General features: G+C 44.2%; 1 protein-coding gene across 50 annotated transcripts in view; it reads right to left on the bottom strand.

Moving 5' to 3' along the window:
- Positions 1-26,117, bottom strand: part of TCF7L2 (transcription factor 7 like 2) — a 358,366-nt gene that overhangs the window by 146,609 nt on the left and 185,640 nt on the right. For all 50 annotated transcript variants that reach the window (XR_013594849.1, XM_078643821.1, XM_078643824.1 and 47 more), the window contains one exon: positions 11,367-11,468. Coding sequence is in view for 49 of the 50 variants with exons in the window: in XM_078643821.1 (XP_078499947.1) it covers positions 11,367-11,468 (102 nt within the window). In the remaining variant the exon portion in view is untranslated. The remainder of the gene's footprint in view (positions 1-11,366; positions 11,469-26,117) is intronic.

Below are 26,117 nucleotides of genomic sequence, written 5' to 3'. Positions count from 1 at the left end.
CTACTGGAAACTTGGGACAATTTCGACACTGCACCCACCACTGACCACACTCCCTGACAAGAACATTGCCCGCATCCACTCCCCCACCAGTAAAAACACGACATCTCTTTTTCTTTGGATAGTGAAACGACTCCTGCATTCAGTCTCCACAGACTTGTTCATTACAGAGCACAAACCCGAGAGCAAGTGCTGAAGTATTGGAGAACCCCCAAGGTAAAATTTACATTTACTTCAAAGTGGTCCCTGCAGAAGAAGTCTTAGGACTTTTTTAAGCTTTTGCGGTTTGAATACATGCACGCATATATAAATATATATATATATATATATATACATACACACACACACACATACATACATACATACACACATACATACATGCATGTACACACACACTCTCCATCAAAACACTACCGTTTTGGCACAGCATGTTTTTTGGAGAGTTCAAACATAGGGATCTTAAAGAATGCTTTTGTAGTGCAAATAACAAACCCACAATTTTGCGTGAGCCTTCTTGCTAGAAGAGAAAAAATAGACTCAAAGGAAGACTGCTAGGAAGAAAGTACATCTGTATTGCTACATTAGAGGTAAAGTGAGCAAGTTATGTGGGCAAGTGAAGATGAGAGAGAATGTGCATGGTTGGTAGGGGTGGGGGCAGAGGGAGAGCGAGAGAAATTCAGGGAAAGATGGGAATCAAGAGGGAAAGAATGAAGACCAGATATATTTTAAGGCATGGGCAAAGTGATAAACTGCTGCCCCCCCCCCACCTTCCAAGGGGCGACTTGGGACACCTTTGTGTGTTTCTTTCCCTCAACCACTTTTCCGCTCATTGCCTACCTCTAAATGTCTCCCTGTACCTAGTGTCACCCTAACAATTTTCAGGACACCGGGCATGACGTATATCAGCTGTTTTGGGGACCCCAATTCTGAAAAGTTAATTCACTATTGTTGGGCATCATGTGGGCTTTAATTGCCTGAAAAGGTGTAATAAACTTTATAAGTAGTTCCCAGAAGGGGACCGAAAAGTTTGAATTTCCTGGGGCCCAAAATTACCTTAGGAGGACACTGAGGAAGGCTATTAAGAGGGACACAGACTGTGAAGAAGGTGGAATTAGAAACATGTGAGATTAGTGGGAGACAGAGCAGGAGATAAGGACGATGAAGATCGAGTGGAGAATTCAAGGAGGGAAAGAAAGATGAAGGAGGTAAATAAGGTTGATTTTATCAGAGCGGTAGATCGGGAGAAATAGATGAAAGGAGAAGACAATGCAAGAGGTAAGGGATCACAATGGAGACGAGCAAAACACAAATAGGAACCCTAGCGCAGCAGTGCGAGAGATTGGTGCAAGAGGGAGACAGAGATGAGGGGCACACCAAGAGGGTGGGAAACATGGCTAGAGAAAGAGCTTGGCATCACGCATTTCAGTACCGAGGCGCATGAGGATGGAATTGTACAGAGATATATTTGAGGAGAATGTTTAAGAGCACAGTCATATACTCATGCAGCTATAATCAAAACAGCCATTAATAAACACAAGAAATGTGTCTGGCTACTAACAGGGAAAGAGATGACCACAAAATGTGATGGGTGCAAAGAACTAGGACCAGGATTACCTGAACCTACCAACCCTCCTTGTATACGGACAACAAGAGTACGCTCCACAGCCCACGAACTAGACCACGCACTGGGATCTGTTATAGTGGAGGGCATAGAGGGCATTAGAGCACTCAATTCAGATTCCAGGCCCACCACACATACGAGACATGGCAGACTGCATAAACAGAGCACAGTTACTTGAGGTACAACACACAACAGGTAGCCACTGAATTTTGCTCCAGTGACTCTATCATCTTGCATTCCCTAGGGACATCTCTGTCCCTGAGGGACCTTAGCACTTGTACTGGGTATGTAAATGCAATGTCAGACTGGGGGCAGGTGATCCATCCACTGGATATCACAGATCATTCACTATTCAATGAAGGCTTTTTACATGGTTATCAACTGCAAGGCGCTAACTTACACATGCTAAATATGTGTTTGTGGCAGCCCTGGGAGTATGATTGTGTTTCTTCATACCTTGCATGGGGCAGGGCGAGTCACCCCTCTATTGCCCTCAGGACTGTACCAGAACTCTGGAAAAACAAGGCACCTCTTTATTTTATTTGGTAAAATGACAGGATTTTGGATATCAAAACCTTTCACATTCCACAAACATAGACGTGGGGCTACAATGTTGCATCACCAGAGGGGCACAGAATGGCTTACCTATATGGAAACACAGTCAGACGCGAAAGGTAATTCAATGCAAAATGTACACGCAGGATCGTTTGTATTAACGTCATTTCTTTCTGCTAAGGGCTGCTCACCAGTTCTGCCCTGGACCAAATAAAAAATCGCCTCCCTCTGTGTTCAGACAACCCTCCCTGAAAAGCAGGACATGTGCAGAGCAGGGTCGTACTAAATGCTAAGGGTCAAAGAGACAACCCCCCAGCGCACAGTGCTGGCCAAAAGAGCACAGGAGGAGGAACACTGCTCTCAGCCAGAAAACTGCTTCGCAAGGCAGGCAGAGGAAGGGCTATTTTTACAGCATGTGCAGAAGACGACGAAACCCTTTGCTCCCTGGCACAGCCACAGACTTCAGAAAGACCCAAAATACAATTATGCTTCCTTGAATGGCATTAAGATGGTTCGATTCGTGCCTGATCGGAGCTCTGGAAATAGCGTTCGAGATCTCGTCAGACCTCGCCAATCCATACAGGACTGCAGCCTAGATTTCTTATGGATTAAGAACGCCAATGTTGCACGTACCTTTATTTTGTGCATCTGGGGTGTAACCTTATGGGATTGTGAAAAAAGGGTAGTAACTTGGGCCAAACTTCAGTCCTGCTCTCCAATATGGCCCCAGTGGAAAAGTGAGTCATCCCAGGGTATGGTGCAAACTCAAACCCCAGCCCTGTGTCTGCAGAGTCCCCTTCCCACGGGGTAGCTGATAACTGCCCCTATCTCGTTCAATGTACGGGTTTATGCGGCTCTCTTGTCCGTTCAAAGAGGACGGTGCGGTACATTAATGCGGATAATACAACGATTGCTGTCCCTTAAGTGTTGAAAGGTATGAATCGTACTAAACCATCTCCTTAAGACCCCCTTCTAAGACCAATGAACTCAACGCCAATTTGTAGGGAGTAATATTTATAAAGCTGAAGGACAAGTAAGTGCACTTGGCCTAAGCATATAGTCACTTTCTGAAATCCTATTTACAGTACAAAGTTGTTACAATGTTGTTACAAACAAATGTTTTTACGAATCTCAGTGCGTTTGTACATGCAACCACACAGAAACAAACTTAAAACCAGCTAATAAAGAAAACATTGCCATCACAGACAATGCTTATGAAATAAATTCCAGATATCCCAAAAGATACGTTGCTGTTCTGGTTAAGAGATCTGCAATTACAATGTTATTAATTTAAAAGAGAAAAACTAAGAAATAGAAGACAGCTTCCTGCTTTTAATTGTTTTTATGCTACCACTAATACCCACTTTGATATCCAAGCTTTGCGATGATAAATGTTATATTGGACAAGCCAATGGCGCTCTTAATTTCAAAAAGGAAAAGCTGGGTTTCCCTACTGTGGTGTGAATTTATGATGTCTACATAAGCACAGATATTGTGGGTGTGTTAGCACTAGCTTACCTCACCAACTACAATAAGTCGTCTTCACCACCAATCAACGATAAGAAGGGCCCTTCATCACCACAATGCACGAAAGCCAACTCTACCACATTAAAATAAAAAGCTCTGGAGACACACAGCATAATAACAGCCTCACATCTTCTACCAACAAGCAATGGCGAAGCCAATTGCCCATGCCTTTCTCAAAGTTTTAGCTTTGATAATAATGCTTGCTGCTGATGCTGAACAATTTTGGCAAAAGGTAAGAAAAAGTCCTTCCAAAAATTGCAGTTCTAGTGCGAACAGGCACGCCTGCAACTGCCACACCAAGCATGTACATATATATTCCATGACAACACAGCATCACTTTTCTTACTTTATGGCCATCCAAGCATAATGCATATGCACATGTCAAGCATGCACCTTTTTTTTTCAATTTTACTTTTAATTTATTGTTACAAGATGGCGGGCACCCATCTTGGAGTGGTAAAATAAAAAATGTCAATTGAGCAAATCAAATTCTCTAGAAAGGAACGGCTGGGCAGAAAATTAAACCTGCAAAGTCATCCAAAAATAAAACAGGAATGGATTGTGAGGGTTGGAAAGGAGAGCAACAGAACTCTGCTGAGAAGTTAACTACCTTTGGTAACGATCTTTCTGGCAGAGACTCTATCTAGCTGCATATTCCGTACCTTTTGAATATTCCCCAGACGTCAAACTGGAACCAGAAACTTTTCATCAATATCTCTGAGCGCCGGAAGGTGGCACCTTGCAGCTTCAAACTGACGCTGTTCAGCTCCAGAAATGACTTGAAGGGCCTACATAGGCACCAGTCCAGAGCACTAACATCAGTTGCTTTTGACAATATCCACACATCCAGACGCAGACCTCCAAAAGCAAATTGGTACATCGTGTGCAGAATCCTAGACTTGGGATCTTATTAATAGATATTCTTAAAGGACAGAATGGAGAGGATGGGAGGGTCGGTGAGGAATATACAGCTAGAGTCTACTATAAACAGCATATAGTAAAGGTAAGTAACCTGTTTTTTTGTTAGAGACTTTTAACCACACATTTCTCACCTTTTAAGTAGTTACCAAAGCAAATAGGAGAATGTCAGATTACTGGCCCTGGAGGGGGTCAGTCTGGAATGTGCTGCTCTAAGCCACAAATGTGACCCAACAAAAAGCATAGACAGTTTTTGTTGAGGGATGCCTGGCTGCCATGATGACATCAACCACCTCTGGAGGAAAGACAAAGATGTCTAGTTGTCGCCACTCTATTTCCAAGCATGAAGGTAGAAATCGAGAAAGCCAGGGTGAAGAACCCTGCCTGGTTGCTGCGACAGCAGGCATTGCCAGAATGGCAGCATGATTGAAGGACAAATGCTCAAGTCCAGGAGTTCTGGATACCACACTGTCTGTGCCCAATCTGGAGCCACTATAATGACTTGGGTTCAATTGGTCCTGATCCTCTTGAGAACACAGGGCAGGAGTGGAATAGGCAGAAAGACATACAGGAGTGAGAGTTCCATACGAGGCAGAATGAGTCTCAGAGCAAGAGGCACCTAGGGAACTCCAACACGTAGAAGTGCGAACATTGCACATTCTCGGCAGTGGTGAACAGATTGAGCCACGGTTCTCCACATCTGTGGAAGAGGCTTCTTGCCACCAGCGGATGTAGCTGCCATTCATGATCCATTAGGTGTCAATGGTTTAGCTGGTCCATCCTGGAATTCAATGAGCCTGTCACCAGCTGCGCCACGAAGAAAATTCTTTGGTGGTCTGGCCATTTCCATGGAATACATGGTTCGTGACCCATCCTACCCTGTTTTTGCAGAACCACATGGCAGTGGTTTTCTCCTTGACACCTGTACCAGCTTCCCATTAATGGACGGAAGGGAGGCTTTCAACCCCAAGTGGATGGCCATCAGGTCTAGAAGGTTGATGTTGAGTTGGGACATAACTGAAGGCCTTTGATCTCCCCCTCTCCCAGGTGCCCACCCCAACCCAGAAGCAATGCACCAGTCACCTCTGCCAACTGTGGTTGGGGTATGGAAAGGGGTCTGCCACTGACACAATCACATTACAGTACCGACCGCTGCAGGTTGTTTGCAGTCTCCTCTGAAATTTCAACGTAGTCGGGGAGGTCCCCTTGATGTTGAGCCATTGAGACATCAAATCCCACGGCAGAGCCAGCATATGCCACCTGATATGCTCGATCTGCAAGGATGCAGGAGGCCATCAGTCCCAGCAGCCTCAGAGTTTACCTCACTGAAATCCAGGACCAAGGCTTAAAATCAGGATCATAATCTGAATGACCTGGACCCTTTCCCTGGTGAAAGACACGAAACTGAGCCATGCCCATAGTGGCTTCGATGCAGGGGAGCATCTCAGAAGGAGCCAGGTTGGGCTTCTGCACGTTGAGAGTGAACTTAGAAGATTACAGGAGGTTTTCCATAGTTTAGGGTTGGTTGACAACTGCCTGGGGTGAGCCTGCCTTCAACAGCCAGTTGTCAAGGTAGGGGAAGACTGGCACCCCTGACCTCCGAGGTGTGCTCCCACCACCACCATCACTTTTGTGAACACCAGAGAGGCGCCGGTGAAACCACAGGGGAGCACAGTGAACTGAAAATGTTCCTCTCCGACCACGAAACACAGGTAGCACAGACAGGATGGGAATATGGAAATAGGATTCCTGCAGGTCAAACATCCCCATCCAGTCTCCAGGGTAGAAGTCAGACAGGACCTGTGCCATGGTGAGCAATTTGCATTTTTTTGGTGGTAGAAGGCATTGAGAGGTGGCAGATTTAGAACAGGGGCACCAGAACATAGCAAGAATAACAACCACGCCCTACTTCTGGCACCGGAAAACTCAATAGCCCTTTTGGCCAAAAGGACTTTCACTTTCTGCCGCAAAATGGACAGATGGTCCTCTGTCAGTCACTGTGAGGACCATGGAAGATGCAGCAGAGAAGAGAGAAAGGACAACGTATATCCTTTACGAACAATCTGTAGGATCCAACTGTCCGATATGACTGCTTGCCATCCGAGTAATAATCAGTGGATTCTGCCTCCCTCTGGGTGACTGTTGTCTTGCAATGCCACACTTGAGAGGTTTGGCAGGTGGGGCTGCAAGGGGAAGCTGTTGCTGTTGGTGAGGTGGGGCGGAAAGACCCAGAGAGTGAGCGTTAGCCCAGCTCATATTAAAGAGCTCGATAGCGGAATCAGATTTTGCCCCCAAACAGACAAGTCCGATCAAAGACCATGCCCATCAAGGAGAGCTAGACATCCTGAGAGCCCAGTCAATCAGTCATGCATGGTGACGAAGTGCTATTGTGGTGCTTATAGCCCCGCCAAATGGAATCAGTGAAGTCCAAGCCACAATGAATCAGGAACTTGGCAGCATCACAACCATCTTGGATAGCTTGAGAAAGCACAGGCTGAAGCTCTTCAGGCACACCAGGGTGGATTTGAGCAAATGCATCCCAAAGGGTTGGGAGTATCGTGCCAACAAACAACTGGCATTAACAGATCACAGGGCCAAGCTGGTAGAAGAAAAGACACGTTTGACAAACGTTTCTATTCGTTAGATTCCCTGTCGAAGGGAGTGGGTTAGCATGGCTGGTGGAAGCTTGCACCACATGGCTTTCCAGCGAAGGGTGCTGCAAAAGGAAACCCTGATCGCCTAGAGCAGGGCGATAAAGCCTAGCAATTTGTCCATTGACAGGGAGGGGGGGGGGGTTGCCTTATGCCCCAATAAGGTATCCATCATTGCCTTGTTAAAGGGAAGGAACTGCTCAGAAGATGTTTTTCTCTGTTAGAGGACCTAGATCAAAACATTTGTTTTAAAATCCAAGGTGGGTTCGGGAAGTCGAGCACTTTGGCCGCCCTCTGCATAAACATTGTGTAGGAAACGGACTCTTCCATGGGCAGTCCAAGGGGAGAAAAAAAAGCAGTCTCTACAGAGGTAATAAGACCACTAGCATCCTGCAAATCCTCTTTCCAATTGTCATCTTGGTAGTACTGAACAAACTCATCTCCAGGGTCAAAATCGTTTACCGAGTCAGTCCCAAAAAGGGAAGGGAGAGAATTTAGTCTAGCCTGCTAGAAGTCAAGCTGAGGAAGCGGTATCTCAGGCATATTCGGGAGTGGCATATGTCAAAGGGCTGCTCCTTCAGATGGCAAAGTTGGCGTCAGCATGGCTTGTGGCTCGGGTAGTGGAGTAGGAATAAGAGGTGGAGGAAGGTAAGTGTGGAGTGTCCAGCTGGTGCAGATGGCGAACCCACCAGTGCTATCTAAGGCTTAGGGCCTATTGGCTCCTTGGGACCCACAGGTACAGCAGAAGGAGTCATTAGGGATTGAAAGATCCGTAGCATGGCTGTGCAGAATTCTTTGATCTGGCGCAGCATGGCTGAAAGCCCCAGAAACTCAAGTTGCACCGGGATCAGCTGTGGAATCTTCTCTGAAGTCAGCTAACTTCAGGAGCAGGATCAAGAAGTTTGGGTTAACCCCAACACCTGTTCAGTCGAATGCGAGAGGCACAAGGGAGCAGAATTCCCCTTTGACTTCTGGTGTTTCCTACACTTACCTGAGGACTTGGAATGTGATGAAAATTGACCTTTGGAGCAGCTCCACCGACCTCGGGAACAGGAACGGGACTGAGAATGAGTTTTGGATGCGGAGCGGGACTTGGAATAGTCCCGTTGTGGAGTCTTCTAAATGCTTGACAATGTAGAGCTTCACCTCGGTTTCCCCTGATGGTCTTTGGGTTCACCGACGCGGAGTCTCCATAGACCGTAAGCCGTGGTTTTGCCATAGGCACCTCAGGCACACCTGATTGGGATCCGTCACAGTAATCTGTGTACGCCAGTCACTACTGGGCTTGAAACCTGCCGTTTTAGGGGGTGAATCCCTTGCACACAGTAGAAATTTAGAAGAAAAAAGCCCAACATAAACATCTCTGAGATACGAGAGGGTGTTACAGATACGTGTCTGTAAGCGCAAAAAAAGAATCAGATGCGGTCAAAAGGTGAGGAATCTGCGACCAGAAGTCTCTATCAGAAAGTCTTTCATCAACAGACGACTACATTTGCAAGATCTAACAACGATTGTTTGTGATAGATTTCTGGGTGCTTCTAGGTATCACAGTGTAGGTACACAATGAGATTGAAACTTCGTTCTCACCATGTAATGGTCAGTCTTGGCCAGCGTGGAACTTATCAGCATTACACAAACCTTTTCAAGTTATTTAAATCCATAACAATAAGACAGGCACGTCAGGAAAGTTTACTGAATGCAGTTTGCAAGTCATGGAGTTGTGACACACTTAGGTTAACAAGGAGAAGGCTTTCTGACACACTGGGCACATTTTATGGCAGACATGGACTACCAGCCTCACACAGAACCTGCAGAACGGGCAGTGATTTTTTTAACTGGGTCAAACAAATCCGCTCACCGAGCATCTGAGAAAACGGTTAAAGGGCTTACCAAAACTTGTGAACACCCTCACAAAGATGGAATCTACATTAGACAATGAACATCAGAATGCATTACCCTTGAAAAAAGCTGCCACTGGCAAACACAGATCATAGGAGAATTAACTGCAGGCATCATTTTTAAAACTGGAAAACCAGCATGGATGTGATGAATAATGCTTGCTTTCATACAACACTAGCAAAATCAATTGCAACAGCAGACACATTGAGACTGCACCCTATATGAACTCTATAGACACAAAGAGGTTACACTGTCTGCTGTGCGCAGACACTGGATGGCAGTACACGGTCCAACTTCTTTGCACACTTTAGAAGAGATACATGGATCAGCTACAATGGGAACACTTTCGCCTACTCAGTCCACTCGATAACCTAAAGCTACATGCAGTACGGCTAGAGGAAGTAAACTATATTCAAATCTATGGACATAGACATGCGACCCATAAAGTATATGCACATTATGAATGGAAATGTAAGGTCTGTGCCCTGTGTCGATGCAAACCGACTGTGCCTTACAGGGACTCTTTGGATGCTCACTTTTGAAAGGGGTATACACTGGTTCATGCATCCTCATACTCGCTCGGTAATTGTATTCATGGACTGCACCAATGCCTGCTGATGTAGTCAATGGTGTCCTACAGTGTCTACTAAATAAAGGTGACTAGATTAAACGTACACCTAGTTCTACCGTGTTCACTAAATTCAAATGAAAGATCTTAAGCATGCCCCAAGTACTTTAGTATGCATACCTTAAAGTAGTCTCCCCTGGTTAAACAAAACGCATAACATGCAATTTACGCAGGCAAAGGAATTATAGACCATGGCACACACTGCCATTATACAAATCCTGTATTATTAGAGAAGCATTAACGGTAGACAGTAAATCCTTCTTTCCACTGTATTTTGTATTTGTAACCTTTTCTACGTCATCAAAACAGACTCCCCGGATTATGGTCCATCTTGTGCAGAGACAATGATGCATTTTTGAGAGGTCACAAAAAGGGCAAGAGGTTGTTACCTTAGAAGACTCAAATTCAGTTTCCGTACTTTAAAAATGCACATCTAGGTAAGCACAGGCAGCTTGTCCATTCTCGCCTATTATACTACAAGCATATGTTGATTTACCAAAAAAAGTATTGTTTTACCTTGAAAACATGTCATTCTGTAGTCCGTGTGAGTAAAATAAGGTCTGAATATTCATTCTGTTGCTTTAAGACAACAGTGAAACACAAATAGAGCACCAGCAAAGTTTCTTATGTAGGACAAAAAAGTCAGTGTCTGACACTATTCTCTGGCCTTCTTGTGCCTTGCCAACCAAATCTAGCCCATGGTTTAAAAAACGGATTAATAATCTTACTATTTAAAGGCATCTCCAGCAAGAGAATCTCTTCTACCACATAAAATGGCCCCCAAAGCATTCTGAACAATAACGGCTACTGCTCGGACTTAGCAAATGTAGTTTTTAGATCGATATCTTGTCCCTTTTTACAGTTTGACCACCAACGGTTAGTCCATTATTGTGATTTCAGGCATTGGCAAAGTCCTGCAAGTTATTCTGGCTGCACCTGCCTTTCCTGGTGCTCCGATATTTGGATCTCATCTGTGTCGCCAGCAGCATAGGCACTCTTTAAGCATGAAAAGCTTCCCTTGACATTTTCTTCTAAGCAAATATTGGAGCAAGTAAATTAGGAACAGGATTCCCATGGGATTGTACATACATTTTTTACGGACAGGTCCACATATGTAAGTGCTAATTATAATCATGCAGTGAAAATGTGTATACAGTTTTAGTTGAGTATTGTGAGTGGGCAGATCATTTTTGGTTATTGTGCCTTAAGATTTGTCCTTGCGAGGTCGTTGTTAGGCAAAGGGGTCATCCCAACTTTTAAGTTCACAAAGTCATGGTTGGAGAAAAGATATGATGTTGCTGGTGTTCCAACAAAGGCTGAAATACGCACAAACACATACGCAGAATTAAACCTATTGATGGTTGAGCATCATATGGCTGTCCAATGCAGCTGCACATGCTCTTACTGACCAATCAGGACAGATTACTGTTAATTCAACAATTAGGTAGCATACCACAGCAGCAAAATCCATGACAAACGAATTGACGCACAAAAGGTGACGTGGTAGGCAGCGATGACGAGCCCTTGGCCATCAAACAGGAAACAGCATTTCTTTCAGAGATGTACTTACTACAATGTGTGCCGGAGAGGGAGACCTTGCGTCCTTGAGTGCTTGTCGGCTTTGTAGGCTCCCTGCTTGAACATCAAGTAGCGGCCACTTCATCTGCAGATACTGGATGGAGGAGACAAATGAGAGAAAGGAAACAAAATGAGTTCCAGGAAAAGAAAAATGAAAAGAAACTGTAAATAGAGTGAGCGAATACACAGCAAGTTATGCATGGAGCGGGAGAAAAGCACAATGTTCATTCGTAAAGAGGCAATGAAAAAAACATTCACACACAACAATGTAATGTTTAGTTCGAGGAACAACACTTTAATAATAATCAAAACCGCTTAAAAGGGTGTAAAGTTTTGAATACACTTTTGAATGGATAGAACGGAATGATTAGAGCACAATGGCTGTGTTCTTCATCACAACGGTAGCATGTCTGATGCATAATTCACCAGAGGATGCCAAGACAGACAAAAGTTTTTATTTTCTGTTTATGTATAGGTTTTTGTATCTCTGTTTTTCATCTTTTGTTTTGTATCCTTTTAATGTTCACTCTGAACATGACAAGTTTGTTTGAAAGCTTCTTTATCAAAGGATTTTGTTTCCAGAATCAATGCAAGAGCTATTTGGAAATTGGTCAGGTCTCAAATGAACATTCTATCATTTCTGTAACAAAAGCGATAGTCACTCACTTCCTGGCACCTGTTTAGTCTTTGGGCCAGTAAATGTTTTAATTTCATTTTTTTCAATGTAGCACCAAAGATGTCCCTTTGCCGCCACTGTAGACCATTTTGCAGAAATAAAAATTGGTTTAGTAGATAAACAAGGGAGTAGCAGAATGCATCAAGAGCCAATCCAATGCAGGGGGCTTACCCCCCGTCGCACACGGCCTTTAGATGTGGCGGCATGGGGTTAGCCACAGGGCCTAGCCTCAGGCTCACTACCTGCAGTGACCAACCTCTGTGAGAGGGCAACAATCCACTGACCCACACCCCACATTCTCAGGAGCCTTGCGGGATCACAAAGAGAGCCTGGCTGGCTCCACGACGACCCAAATATTTATAATTTTTTAATTTTGTGCTTAGGGAGGGTCCCTCTGGGGCTCCTCCATAAAAGGGTTAGGGGTCAGTGTATCTGTATCCTGCCCTCTTATATACTTTATTTTCCATAACTCTAGGACTGACCCCAGAGTTTTGCAATGGCGGCTACATTTTCCTTCATATTGTGGTCACCAATTGCATTGTTCGGTCTCACCAGCCAATCAGACTGCCTTTTTGTTGTTTTTTCCGACGGGTCTCCTGCTGCAACAGATATTACAATTTTTTAAACCTCACTTTCTCTAAAACGGCTGAACATATTTCCAGAAAAACAAAAAGTGGGCTTTCTAAGTAAATATCTAGCTTTCTGCCACATTTAGTGTAATTCTGTACAGTCATTTTCTTTGTATCGCTGTTCAATTTTCCCTTTGGAAATTAAATGGGAAAAAGTATTTTGGGGACCCCCCCCATCCCTTTTTCTCTCAACCCCAGCTTGGCAGACCACCATAAAATTAGCTGTTCTATTTTCCCTTTGGAAATTAAAAGGGAAAAAGTATTTTGGGACCCTCCATCCCTTTTTCTATCAACCCCAGCTTGGCAGATCACCCCAAAATTTCCAGTAAGGAGCTGGAGTGGATTAACTTTTTTTTGGGGGGGGGGGTGTTGTGAAGATTCATCAAACCATGTCAAATTTATTAGCATAGCCAAAAAATGCCCCTCGGACTCACGCACAACTACACATTACTACACTGTATTATATATATACCATATATATATATATATATATATATATATATATATATATATATATATATATATATATATATATATATATATATATATATATATATATATATATATATATATATATATATATATCCAAACAGAGTGGGTTCTTCTGAGACCATTACTCCCATCGTCAGGTGGCGTACATCGGCGGCGAGCCCCGGCCGTTACTTTTCTATTACTTCAAAGTTGCTTCTCAGCAAGTACGCACTCAGAGACAGATTCTGATGTAAGGGTTTTATTCCCAAATTACGCTACGCGTTTCAACACTATGCAGTGTCTTGATCACACCATACACACATATATATATTGAGAGGGCGAAACAGACAGATAGACAGGCAGATCCCTTCCAACAGTGTACCAGTAACACACTGAAATCCGTATTTAACTAGAGAACTGTATACATGGGGCGGGCAAACTCCACCTGATGATCAGACCGGAGCCATGACTGCATGCAGGAAAGCTGCATTTGCATACACAGATCTAACTGGATGGAGACTCAACTTAAGCTCCTATTCAGCCCAAACCCTAACTTGGAATTGCTCTGGCTGCTTCCCTCAAAATCTTAAACTTGAGAATAACCTTCAACACAACCCTCTACTTCATACCACAAATCAGCACCTTTGGCACAGGCGACAACATGCAACTGTGAATGCTTTGGAGAATTCTGGCAAGACGGCATACTGCAAATCAAACAGAGGGTCTTGCAGGTATTCAAACTGCATGCTCAGATTATTGAATCGTTATTTACATGTCTTTCCCTGTGAAGATTATAAACTGACAGAAGAGAATTCAAAATCAGGCTGCCGCTGTTTAAACCTACGGAAACATGACCATAACTGGCTCACAGAGGAGCGAAGGCTATTATTTCTAGATCTAAGCATTTTTAGACAAGGCCCACTGGACCAAAAGCCTGGATACCTGGAAGGGAGGCGCCACACAGCTCCTCGCCACAGAATCTCCAGTCAGCCACTTTGTGGTTAATCCAGCAATGATCTTTGAAAACCCAACAACGCCAGCAATCAATCACTGGTGGAGCTCTTTTGACCCACACTTTAAAGCAGAACAGAACTGCCTATGTTTCAACAAAGATCTCAAAAACAGAACCGTTTAGATCATCATTGGACTGAAGAATAGTCCCAAGGTAACATCTGCAGAAACTCAGAAAGGATCCTCCTGACACTCAACAGGACTCAAACCTCACTCCTTGGGTGTCTCTCTAGGCGTAGTGCTCTGCAATAGCTGTTAGTATATGTGAAACCCTGTACCAGGCACCTCAATAGATAAATACTCAAGACCAGCCACCCTTTTGCTAAAAGTCATAAACACCACAACCATTTGCTGCCCTCTAGGGCATTACAGTCATTTACATCACACCCCTTCCATTAATGCACAATTACACTATTAGACCAAACCCCTTCTATAGACATCACCCCTCTAATCGAACCGCCCTTCTGCTGGAACCCGCTGCTTCCATTATGGGTTTCACAATCTTCTTTTTGACATAGCTCCATTTTTCTTTAATAACCCAAGTTTGGCACGCCTTGACACGAATTTCAACACTACTGCGATGGTTATATGTTCTAATTGATTTATCGGGCAGTGACAAACAGGTTTAAGAAACTCAGTGATAGGCAACGCCCTTTCTCAATTCCGCATTTACATTTCTGCTATTTAAGTACCACGTGGAAGAATGATCCAGCAACATGGGAGTACAGGGTGAGAGGTGTGGCAACCTTTTTAAAATGACTTTTTGTAAGAAAACTGAGTAGTAACTCAGTGCACCTGGTTCTATTCCTGGTCCTATTGTAACTTTCAGCACGCAGGAGCGCTGGATTAATCGTTTTAGACATACTACAATTTAAAAAGTAAAGCGTTTAGGATCGTCGATTATTCAAGTAGAAGTGCACAAAACATTTGCAGAAGGGCAGTAAAATCCTGAACGACAAAATTATTGCACCAAAGATCATTGATTCTATCAAGGGACCTAGGGGAGCATAAAAAGGATGACCAAGGAAAAACTGCCCTCATTGAAAAGATAGTCCGGCCTGACAGGGAGAATCGGGTGCAGGAACTGTACTTTCTTTAAGTCTCCTTTTGCACGAATGTTTCCCTGCTTGCCAAGTGCAGTCTACTCTCCACAGGCTACCTGCACCACATATTTTTACGAGCCTGCATTTCAGCGCACCGACCGGCTCGACAGTGCACATAATTTTCAATTATGTCAGGGCAGCGCAGGCTCGCTGCCTATATAACATTACTGGTGGGAGGAAATGAGGCCCGGCCCCGCTGCCACGAGCCCTAACGGCTTCCAGATGGCGGCGCGCGCATCGTGGAGGTACCTGGCAGCCGCCTCGCCTGATCACCGCGGCGCGCGCGATGCAATCAGAGGCGCCACGTAATGATGACGGGCTCCGCGCGGCCTCCAGCAGCCGCCGCTCAGGGGATGACGGACCCCTCTGTTCGTAAACCTCCTGCAAGACCCCCAGGACACCACATTAGGACCTCCTTAGTCTACATGGCCTCGGCACAATGGATGAGCCCCCCGCGCACTCCACTGCCAGCACAATTTACTAACTTCCTCGGGCTCAGCCCTCTAAACGACCAGCAATGCACACGCGCCACAAAACGGCACAGAACGGGCTCGGACCTTAACCAGGTGTTTGCTATTTACTGCATGGAGGCCCCTCCGCGATTAGAACGCTGAGCACAAATCATAAGGGATGTGTGAGTCCTATATAAATCCCTAAACAGTGCACTCAAAATACCCTGGCAGGGCATTTCCCTCCTTCTACCACCCTCCAAATCCAAGCAAGAAAGCCCTCAAAGGCCTGCAAAACCATAAGTGCAAAGTAGCCGGGCACCCTCCATCCCCCGACGGATGTCCAGACCATACATTAGGGCACCCTCTCGTCTCCAAGCAATAATTTGCCACCCTTGCAGTCTTCTGCACCCCCAATTCAAATCCTTCGACCCTCCTCATCTGCCAAACCCCAGCATAACCCACTATGGACCCTGTCAAACTTCATAACTCTCAGAGGTCTCTGCAGCGGGCAGACTGTCTTATGACTTTCATCAGTATGTCTCACTTAAATCATTCATTGTACCACACCAACTCTATCTTGGGTGTTGGAGCACAACAACCTAAAAGATGAATTACAAAAAAAGTACAAACAAGCTGATTGCCCTTCAAATACAGCTATTTAAACACCACCCACCATTCTTTTAATAAATAGGATCACACTGGGATATAGTCAAACAGAGTAAAAATCCATTGGTTTACCCACCTCCCCTGACGTCTCACATACGATGTTTAAGTTGGCTATTATCTTTCCTGAAAAGGATTAAGGACTTATTTTGTAATTTTTAAACCACATTGTTTGATGATGGTTTGAAGACTTAGGCCCCGCAACCGCCTGACAGTACCAGTCTTCAGGGTTTTAAATGTAACCACCATGAAAGAAAGGCATGCAACCATAAACGTCTGTTGGGCCATCGGTGTTAAGGTATGTTTCTGTAAAACGGTTCAGAACTGTGTCCATTTGGACTCCCCAAACTTTCTGGTGTTGTCTTACTTTCAGGACTCTTCTAGCTACAGCCTCTCTCACAGGCCACAGATTTTTTTAAAAATTAAAAATAAACTCCCCTTATTCCATAATGGCGTCTACATCTGTGATCTAACCGCGAACCTGCTTGCTTCTGAGCTCAGTGGCTAGGAAGAAATACTTTTTTTAGACCATCAAAAGTGTTTGCAGACTATAGTCTAGCAAGCTTGCAGCATGTCACAGATTTTACCCACTGGAGCAACAAGATACTCCCCCAACTGCTTATGGGAGATGTATCCACAGACATGGACTTAGGCAGCAGTGAATGAACACCAGTCTCATCTGCTCTGCATAGATCCCTGTCAGCCCTAAACGACAGGCTTTACTTTGTTTTAACTGTTATTATTGTTTTAGCAACAGTGTTCAATTACTTTATGAGTGCAGTCATTAATTGCAACACTTACAAAGCATGATGGGACACGCTCTCATTGCATTTCAAAGCACGCCTACAACTAAATGACATTGCTAGACATGAAAATCAATTTTTCAGTTTCATATCTTAAACGCATGATCTGGAACGGCATTCTTGACTTTGGGATATATGCTAGAGGAAAGTGAGTCAGTCAAGCAATCAGGATTTGTAGAGCGCACTTATCACCCGTGAGGGTATCCAGGCACTGGGATCGGCTGCATGGGATCGGCTGCATGGGTCTTCAGTCGAAGAGCCAGGTCTTGAGTCCCCTTCTGAATTCCTTGAGCGAGGGGGGTGTCCTGATGAGGATGGGAAGGTCGTTCCAGGATTTTGCGGCGAGGTAGAAGGAACGGCCTCCACTGTTGCTGCGGTGGATGCGGGTGGTGTGAGCGAGGGAGAGAGAAGCAGAGCGTAGGGTCTGGCCGGGAAAAAGGAAGCTCAGGCAGAGGTTGAGGTATGCAGGTCCTTGATTGTGAAGGGCTTTATAGGCGTGCGTCAACAGCTTGAATTGGCATCGTTTGTTTACGGGGAGCCAGTGGGGGTTCCTCAGGTGGGAGTTGATGTGGGTTTGTCTTCTGTGAATGACCTTTTATGTCCCATCTCCTTCCTTTGCTATAAGGCATACAGGCTATTTGTCTCCTTTGGTTACCATGCTGCATCCTGCTGATGGTGCAACTTGCTCCAGATGAGGCCTTCATTGTACCTGTTATAGGGTCACACACAAACTTTCCTTTTCTGGTGCACAAACCTGTCCCAGTGCCACCCCTCTGATCCTCCGGTTTACACACTGCAGTGGCTAGGTATTTTAACCACATTAACATTATCAAACAGGGTAACATCAAGATTCCTCTGTTGCCTGATGATCTTCACGCTTGATCTCATGCAATATCCGTATCCCAAACCATGACGTTTGGGAAACCCAGGATCACAATGGAAACATTTTAAGACTATATTTTTCCTGGCCCATACCTAGCGAAAACTATCAATGAAACATGAGGAACTTGAATATTTTGTGACTGCATCAAACTTAGTTCTTACTTAAGACATCTTGTACAATAAAGTCCCTGGACTTCAGGAATACTGAATTGTACCTTTTTGTTCAATTAGGACTTGAGCAGCTCATCAAACTGTGATTGGCCAAAAATTACGTGCTTTCAAGCTTTAACAATGGCCCAAAACTGAGAGAGTTATTAAGTTCTCATAACTTTATGGACAAACTTTCAACCAAAAACTGTAATTATTATTTGTAAACCTCAAAAGTCCTGAAATGTGTCCCCCTAGTGACCCATATCTTTCCCTACAAATGTTAGATGGAAACAGCTGAAGAGCTATAAACTATTTCAGCAAGTCACACAGAATGTTTTTGTAGTTAACTGCTAAAATTGAATTGCTGTGTTAAGCCATTAAAATATTAGGATTTTGGCAACAGCTATGAACAATTTAAATTAGTCATGTATAATGAGCGTCTTATTTTGTTTAGAAAAATGAAAAATACATTTTACACTTGGTGTCAACGAATTCAAGGGTATTTTTCTTTCAACACCCAGGCCCACAAGGCAAAAAGTAAAACTCAAGCCGTGAGCTGTAGTCAAAGGTAGCTGGAGACCGTCCAGAATAGTCAGCCCTCCTGAAAAGCAAACAATTCTTTATGATTTTTTATATTTATTTTTGAAGGGGGTGGGGAGTGCAGAAGGCCAACTGTTACGTGCATTTTTATAGCAATGAAAGCTGTGGAGCCAAAAAGAAGGCAAGACTAAGGCAGCAACACAAATTAAAGGCATAGGTTGGCAGGAAACCCGGCTACGCTTGCCGTCTAACTCCAGTCTACTATGTCCTACTTGGAAAGGTCCATGTATAATGGGACCCCCTCAAGGAGCGAATGTGGCCAAGTGACGGAGGGGAAAAAACAACTAAACTGAAAGAAGAAGAAGTCCCTTCATTGGCCAAATACTTCAATTATGTGCATACATCAATTATTGATGTATGCACATAATTGAAGTATTTGGCCAATGAAGGGACTTCTTCTTCTTTCAGTCTACTTGGAAAGGTCCACCATGCTGCAGGCTTCGGTAGAGAACCAGGATTTGCTAAGCTCTTATCAAGCGTGGTTGTTTTTGGCCTGGCATGTGGACTCTGATCTGGTGACCTCGGTTGAGCTTTAGTTTGCAGAAATACAGGCGCCTGTTGGGATGTTGGCGCTCTGATTATTCTCAAGCCATCAGCCACTCTGATACTGTCCACCAGTACCTAGACCTGGAAAGTTACAGACCCCACCAGGGGCTCCAGGTGCAGTCACAACATGGCTTACCTCCTTCCTTACTGCAGGAGGGCAGAATGGGCACATTCATGTTTCTTGCCTTGTACTGCGCCTTCTTGGCAGCAGGGGGCGTGGTGGACACTGGGAGATCAAACTTACTATTCTAACTTCAGTCCTAGAATAGGAGGGGAAAGAGCAACTTTCCCCCAAATATTCCAAGAGCCTTATTTGCTCTAACTCCAGTCCTGAAATATTTTGGGAAAAGTTATAAAGTCCCCAAGTATTTTTAGGACTGGTTGAATTGAAGTCAATTTGAATTGCAGAAAGTGCTGCCCCAAGGCTGCAGCCCAGTGCAAAACACTAAGCATACAGCAGAGTGGGCAAAGCCTTTGCTTCACGTATATTAATTTGGGGTTTAATCATAGCTCCTTTTATTTTCACCTCAACTGCCTCACATCAGTTATCCATGTACATAGCCTTTTCAGTCTAAGTCTACATATATATAATTCCTCAAAAGGTGGACCTGTTGAAGCAGTCAATGCTCTTACTTAATGATTCAAAAACAAGGGTTGTAGTGTTGGAGAAACAAGCCTCTCTCTCTAGCCTGAAGCACTGTGACCTCCAACATGAACCTGCACTTCTCCAGTGGACATAGTAAAAAAAAAAAAAAGTACTTTCTGCGGGATGACAACTTCAGTGGTCCAGCAGGGAAGCAGTGGTGGACACCTGCTTTCTCAACAATCCCTCCTAAAGAGTCTCTAGGTTTATCAAATAAAGTGGAATCCGAAATAGTGGCCGGTCAGACTGCTGTATTAGCTTCAGCATTGAGCTGCTTAAAGACCACAGTGAGTACAGAAAATGAAATCGGAGCAATGATGAGGGTCAATAAAAGGCAGGTCGCAAATGCGCAACCTGACAGGTTACATTGCTCCTTTTGTAGAATGGTGTGCTTCAAAGACGCATCTACATCAGTTAGATCATTCATGACCGCTTTGCTCTTTGTCAACAACTATACCAGTTACCAAGCAGGCTGAGCTCTGAGATAGTCTGCCCGGGATGATATCAAATCTTACTGTATCAGATACGTTACTCCAAGATACAGAGACAGCAGAAGTTTTTTTCAGTGATTAAAATCAACACACTGAAATAAATCTAGACACAAGGATGAAAAAAAGCCAAAAAGAAGGGCAAAATAATTTTGACACTGCAATAGACAAATGAAATATACGATTATAGAAAGGCTTTCAAAAATTCATTATTTGAAAATGTTGGCCTTACTTTATTGCATTGCAGTAGCATTTATATAGTGGTTATCTACCCCGGGGACTATGTTCCTTGAAGTGGCGGATAATCCACTGCAGTTTGCAAATTCCATTGGCTACATACAGCACAGAAGCCTCATAGAGCAGACTTGAGTGGAAACCCCCATAAGAAAAATGAAAAGAGGGCTCCACCAAGTCTTCAATACATGTGTTTGATCGCTAAGCATGCTTAGAATATTTACTGCAAAACTTTTACTCTACACAAACTGCCACACATGGGTCTCTGCATGTGTGAAGCTAAACTCTGCCATCTACTTTCTGAGATCTTGCAAGACCTATTGACTTTGTCACTCCTTGTTTTTCCTCTCCTCTCCTCTCACTCAATGGGCTGTTATTCCTCTTTAACCAGGGGCGTAGTTTGATCAGTAAGACCAGGTTGTGTGAGCTTCAAATTTTCCAACAATCACGCTGGCATAACATGATAACTATTACATGAGTAGCAGTGTGTGAGAGTGGCTTAGGGCCGATGGAAAGTGAAAGGAGTGCAACTAGTGAGGGGCAGGGCTTTAACCTGATGCGTGCGGGCGGAATTCCGCCCGCACGCTGAGAATTTGTAAAGTGCATGTTACATGACGAGCTGGGCTCGTCATGAGCGTGCGAGGAGGCTACCTCATGACGAGCCCAGCTCGTCATCAGCGTCGAAGGGGTTAAGTGGGATGAAAAATCTGGGGAGGGGTCTCTCAAAGGGGTGTGGCCAATGTAATTAAGGGCTTGGCTTAAAACATGTAAGCTAAAACTCTGTGCTAAGCATAGTGTGCCACCCGACTTGTATTTTGCGGTTTAATTCATTGCATCCAGATATATGATACAACAAGTAACATCATACCTACAAGTTAGAACTATTGGCTTTGTCAATGGTTGTTAGTTGCATAAGATACATAAACCATAACTCTGACTTGTTTATTAATATTGAAAAAGCTTCCACTTAAAGCCCTGGTGACAACAACAATGTTGCTGCTCCTGAGTTTCAAAAAGAGAAGGGAAATCCAGAGAGAAAATGACTCTCTTTAAAGAATTTCCTTTCCCCTACAATGCTCACCTGGCATGAGGTCATGCCGTAACTTCTCCTCTAGTGAGAAGTGAGCAGTGAGAGCACGCGTGGATTGGTGTGCCTGCTGTCACTGCAGTCCGGAAAAAATACGGCCCGCCTGTGCCAGGGCACAAAACTGAGCCCGATAGGAACCCGTTTCGAGGCCTCCTTTAAGAAACTGCTGGTGCTCAGCACCGGTGAGACCCGGCCCACTTAAAGCCCTGGGGAGGAGTACGTACTACAAGCACAATTTAAAATAAAAATACCTTTAAAACTTTCAAAACAGAAGAGTGTGTGTGTGTGTGTTTTTGTCGGAGTATTTAAAAATGACATGTGATATCTGACACCTTACCAAACCCAACTGAAAGCTCCTGTTCACAACTATTTACTAAATGATACATTTATTAGGGGGTGTAAGACCCCTCTGAAGCTATGGCAGTATTCAACGTCATGCAGATCTGACGGGGAGACCTTCACTGTCTTATCGCCACCTCAGCGGAGCCCGGGGTTTTGGCCACATCTAGCCCCCGCTGCAGCCCTCTGCACCGCTCCCAAACTTTATGTACCTCTAAATGTCACAGGCCTTGCGAGCGTAAATCACAGTACGTTTGTCGTGCTGACTTTACCAGACTTTATTTCCGTTCCGCACTTTAGGGGCTAGAAATAACACGTGTGTGCAGAGTGCACAGGGGACACAAGTGTCCCCTCCACCCCCCTCCCAAGCGTACTTTCAGAGACATCTGTGCTTGTACTGGCCTGGCTGCTGACTCCAAAACGTGTGGCGGTGGCAGGGGGAGCCCCCAACTCTCCTTCAAATGATTATTTGACAATTTACAATGTCTACACCAGGTTAGCTTCTTTTTGTCAGAATGAAAATAACTTTTTTTTCCAGAAACAGGAGCATAATTCATGCACAAATTGATAAAATCGCTTTATTTTGTAAAGGAAATGCATAGCACGAGTTAATCTCATAGGCGACTCCCGAGCGTCAATGTTCTTTCACAGTAACGTGTCTTACTGGCTTAGTTTAACATCCCAAGCACATTGTTTCTAATCACGGCTTCCGCACGTGACCACAATCATGTGATCTTGGACAAAAAAATTAAATTCTGCGTCTCAAACTGTAAATATGAAAGTAATGAGTAAGTTGTGGCTTCGTGTAATGTAGAACATTTGTGCATTTTCCTATCTAGCACTGTCACAACTACATGTCCCTCACTTTATACTGAAATATATACATCACCTGTTTTAATTGATATTGCTACAGTAAACATTTGCTATCTAACGCTCTCTGTTGCTTCTTGGAACTAGGTTTCGTCAATTTAAAATACCAAAAATAAGGGCACATTGAGAAATTCCAAACGGGACGAAAAAAAGGACTGTGACTAGTCAACATCATTGAGAGATCTGACCGCTACATATAAGCTTATGGTTAAAATGCCTTTGGACCATCACATTTTTCTGACAGTTTAGTTTAAATGACAAATGACTGAAGGTGAAGGTTTGGTGAAAATATGCCAGTGCATTCTCTGAAAGTGACTTTCCTCAAAACAAGGGTGACATGGTGCCTTGCAGATAATACAGGAGATTTATATGCATCACCACTGTTCTGAGGATTGATCTGCACACTTCAGTGTGAAAAAGGGTGAGCTCGGAGTAGAACAACGCAGGTCACTGGCTAAGCAAGAGTGGAGAGTGTAGTCTAATTCTAAAACACATTCTGTTTGAAAAAAATAACCAATCGCTCTCCCTGCGACCAGGCCCTGCACCCAAAAGTTGCACCCAACCCCACCCCAAGCATAGGCCATGCTGGGCATGGGGTTGGGCGCTGGCCTGCTCTGTGACTAGGCCCTGCGCTCAGCTGCTAGTGGGCAGCCTACCCCGCAACGGGCACAGCCTTTAGCCTTTAGGGTTGGGCAGACAGGCCCAGCACCCATCAGCCTGCCGGCATCCAAGCCACCTCCCCCATTACTTTTTTGTACTGTCGCATTTCTACTGCGGATTCCCATGGGGGAGTCGCCCTGAGCGCTGTGGCAACCCTGTGGATCTGCTACGCCACAAAAAGATTTTTTTTATTTTTTATTTCAAACCTCGAGAGAGGCTCCGTAACAAGAAAGGAATCAGAGAACTCCTACCCTTCTCCCATATGCTTTTTGAAATGTGTTTTTTAGGACACTGGACTGATTCCCCAAGTCCTAAAATGGCGAAAACAAATTTTTCTTCAGGTTGTGGCCAGCCAATCAGATCGGTGTTTTGAGCTCGTGGCACTGCGGAACTCCTTGGTGGTACAGCGGTGTGAAATATACATACATTTTGGGTTTTCATTTATCAAAAGCTACTGAACGGACTTACACCAAATGACAAAAAAAAGCACGCTATCTGGGTAAAGAACTAGATTTCAGCTAGATGTAGATTAATTCCATTCAGCCATTTTTTCTGAATCACTGTGTAGCTTAAAATTTATTTTGAGACCACGCGTTTTTCTCAGCCCTCATTTGGCGGATCACCCCAAAACTTTCCAGGAAGGAGGGCAAGAGGGCGAGCCTTTTTTTGGAAAGGTTTTTGAAGATTTGTCTAAAGCCACCAAAGTTATTAGGAAACCCCAAAAAATCGATTTCCTTTATAAACGTGTCCTAACTATAACTCTCGACTGGGTCCTATCTGTCTGTGTCTGCCTGCCTGCCAGCCTGTCTATCTACTTATATAACAATATTTTCATTTGCAGGAAATTTCTGCTTCGGCTCCAGCGTTTTGCAAGTCCATTTCTTTGAAAAGTGGCAGTAGCATGTCTACACATACTAAAATCACAAATAGGGAGCAGACAATGTATTTACAGAACAATAGGTTAGATTACAATAAAACAGGAACCGTGTTTTCTCTGGCTGAAGAAACAAATGGAGGTAAAGGCACACTCATTCTTCAATAAGTTTCTAAAAATGTTCTGTGGTGACCTTCATTTCAGATCAGGGAGTTTGCAAGGAAGAGGTGACATTAGAGGTCCTTCTTCAAATTCCTTATATGTTGGTATTTTGGAGATGAAATGGATGGGAGCTCCAGAGGAGAGAGGAGGAATCTGAGATTATGATTCAAATGAACTTTGCATAGGGGTGAAGCAATGCGGCTGGGAAGAAGCTTGTGGGCCAGTCTTGCTGAAGGCCTTATATTTTCCATAGAGTAGTATTGGCTTCCCTATGTGGAGGGTCTCGTTTGTGATGCAAAGAAATTCGAAATTGGGGCTGCATTCAACAGTGGATCTGTGCCGCTCTGTGGGGAAAGATATTGCTCCAATGCCAGGCATTACAAAAAGTGTTGCCTTTTTGGGTCTCACCAGCTGCATGTTCTCCAATAAAAAACATGATAAAAATACAGCCTTATTAATCTATTCGTCTGCTGAAGTTTAAGTCACATTTTGCTTCTGCCCATCACCGCACACACTACGAAGCAAAGGGTCAGCCCACTTTGTTCACTGGCTGCCTTGCACTGTGAGTGATGGCATATTGCCTGATCACAAATGCACAGCCACCTCAAAGAGAGTGCATATAAGTGTTACTGCTGGTGTGCCTGGGCTTTTAGGCCACATTTTCATATTAGTACATTTTTGCCAATTTCTTTCTTTTTTTGCTTTGCCAGGGCTCGTCTCAAGAGGTACCACCTAGCTTGATGTGATCATAATACGATATTCTGGCCCTGGGCTTTTCTTTAGCAAATCACTGCTATGTCAGTGTAAGAGGCTTCCTTGAATCAATCCTGGACTACAACTCCCAGAACACACCAGGCTGTCAAACAAAAAGGCCGGAAATGGGGTCCTGACAGCACTCAGGTAATTGGAAACCCTGCAGTTCAATATTCTAAGCCCTAGAGAAGAGTAGTTCCCATAATTCAGAGTACAAGGACCTTGCTGACATTTCTGAAGAGGTCTGAGAGACTGTGGATAAGAAAGGATTGCATAGACCTTAAGGATGATGGAGTCAAAGGAAAGTACAATGTCACATAAGGCTCACAGGACTTCATAGCAGATGAGCTCCAGTGGTTAATATTGCCGACCTTGGATTCAGGAGATATGGGCCCTAGGCCTCGCTTCCTAACTTGACCAGATGGTGTGACCCCGGCCAAATCACGATGTATCTTCTTTTGCAACTGGCTCCATAGTTGAAATAAACCCCGGGAAAAGGACTCTCGCTGCGCGACACTGCATGCGCAGTGTACGCTAGGCCCGAGACCTAAAAAGGTGCATTTACCAGTGTGGTGATATCTGTACGTTGTGAGATAACAAGAGCGGTTGCCTAATATGGCTATTGTTGAGGGCAAGTTTTATTGTTC

The sequence above is a fragment of the Lissotriton helveticus genome, chromosome 5_1, assembly GCF_964261635.1.
Source record: "Lissotriton helveticus chromosome 5_1, aLisHel1.1, whole genome shotgun sequence".
In the NCBI taxonomy this organism is placed as follows: Eukaryota; Metazoa; Chordata; class Amphibia; order Caudata; family Salamandridae; genus Lissotriton; species Lissotriton helveticus.
This window is presented reverse-complemented; position numbering and strand designations above follow the sequence as displayed.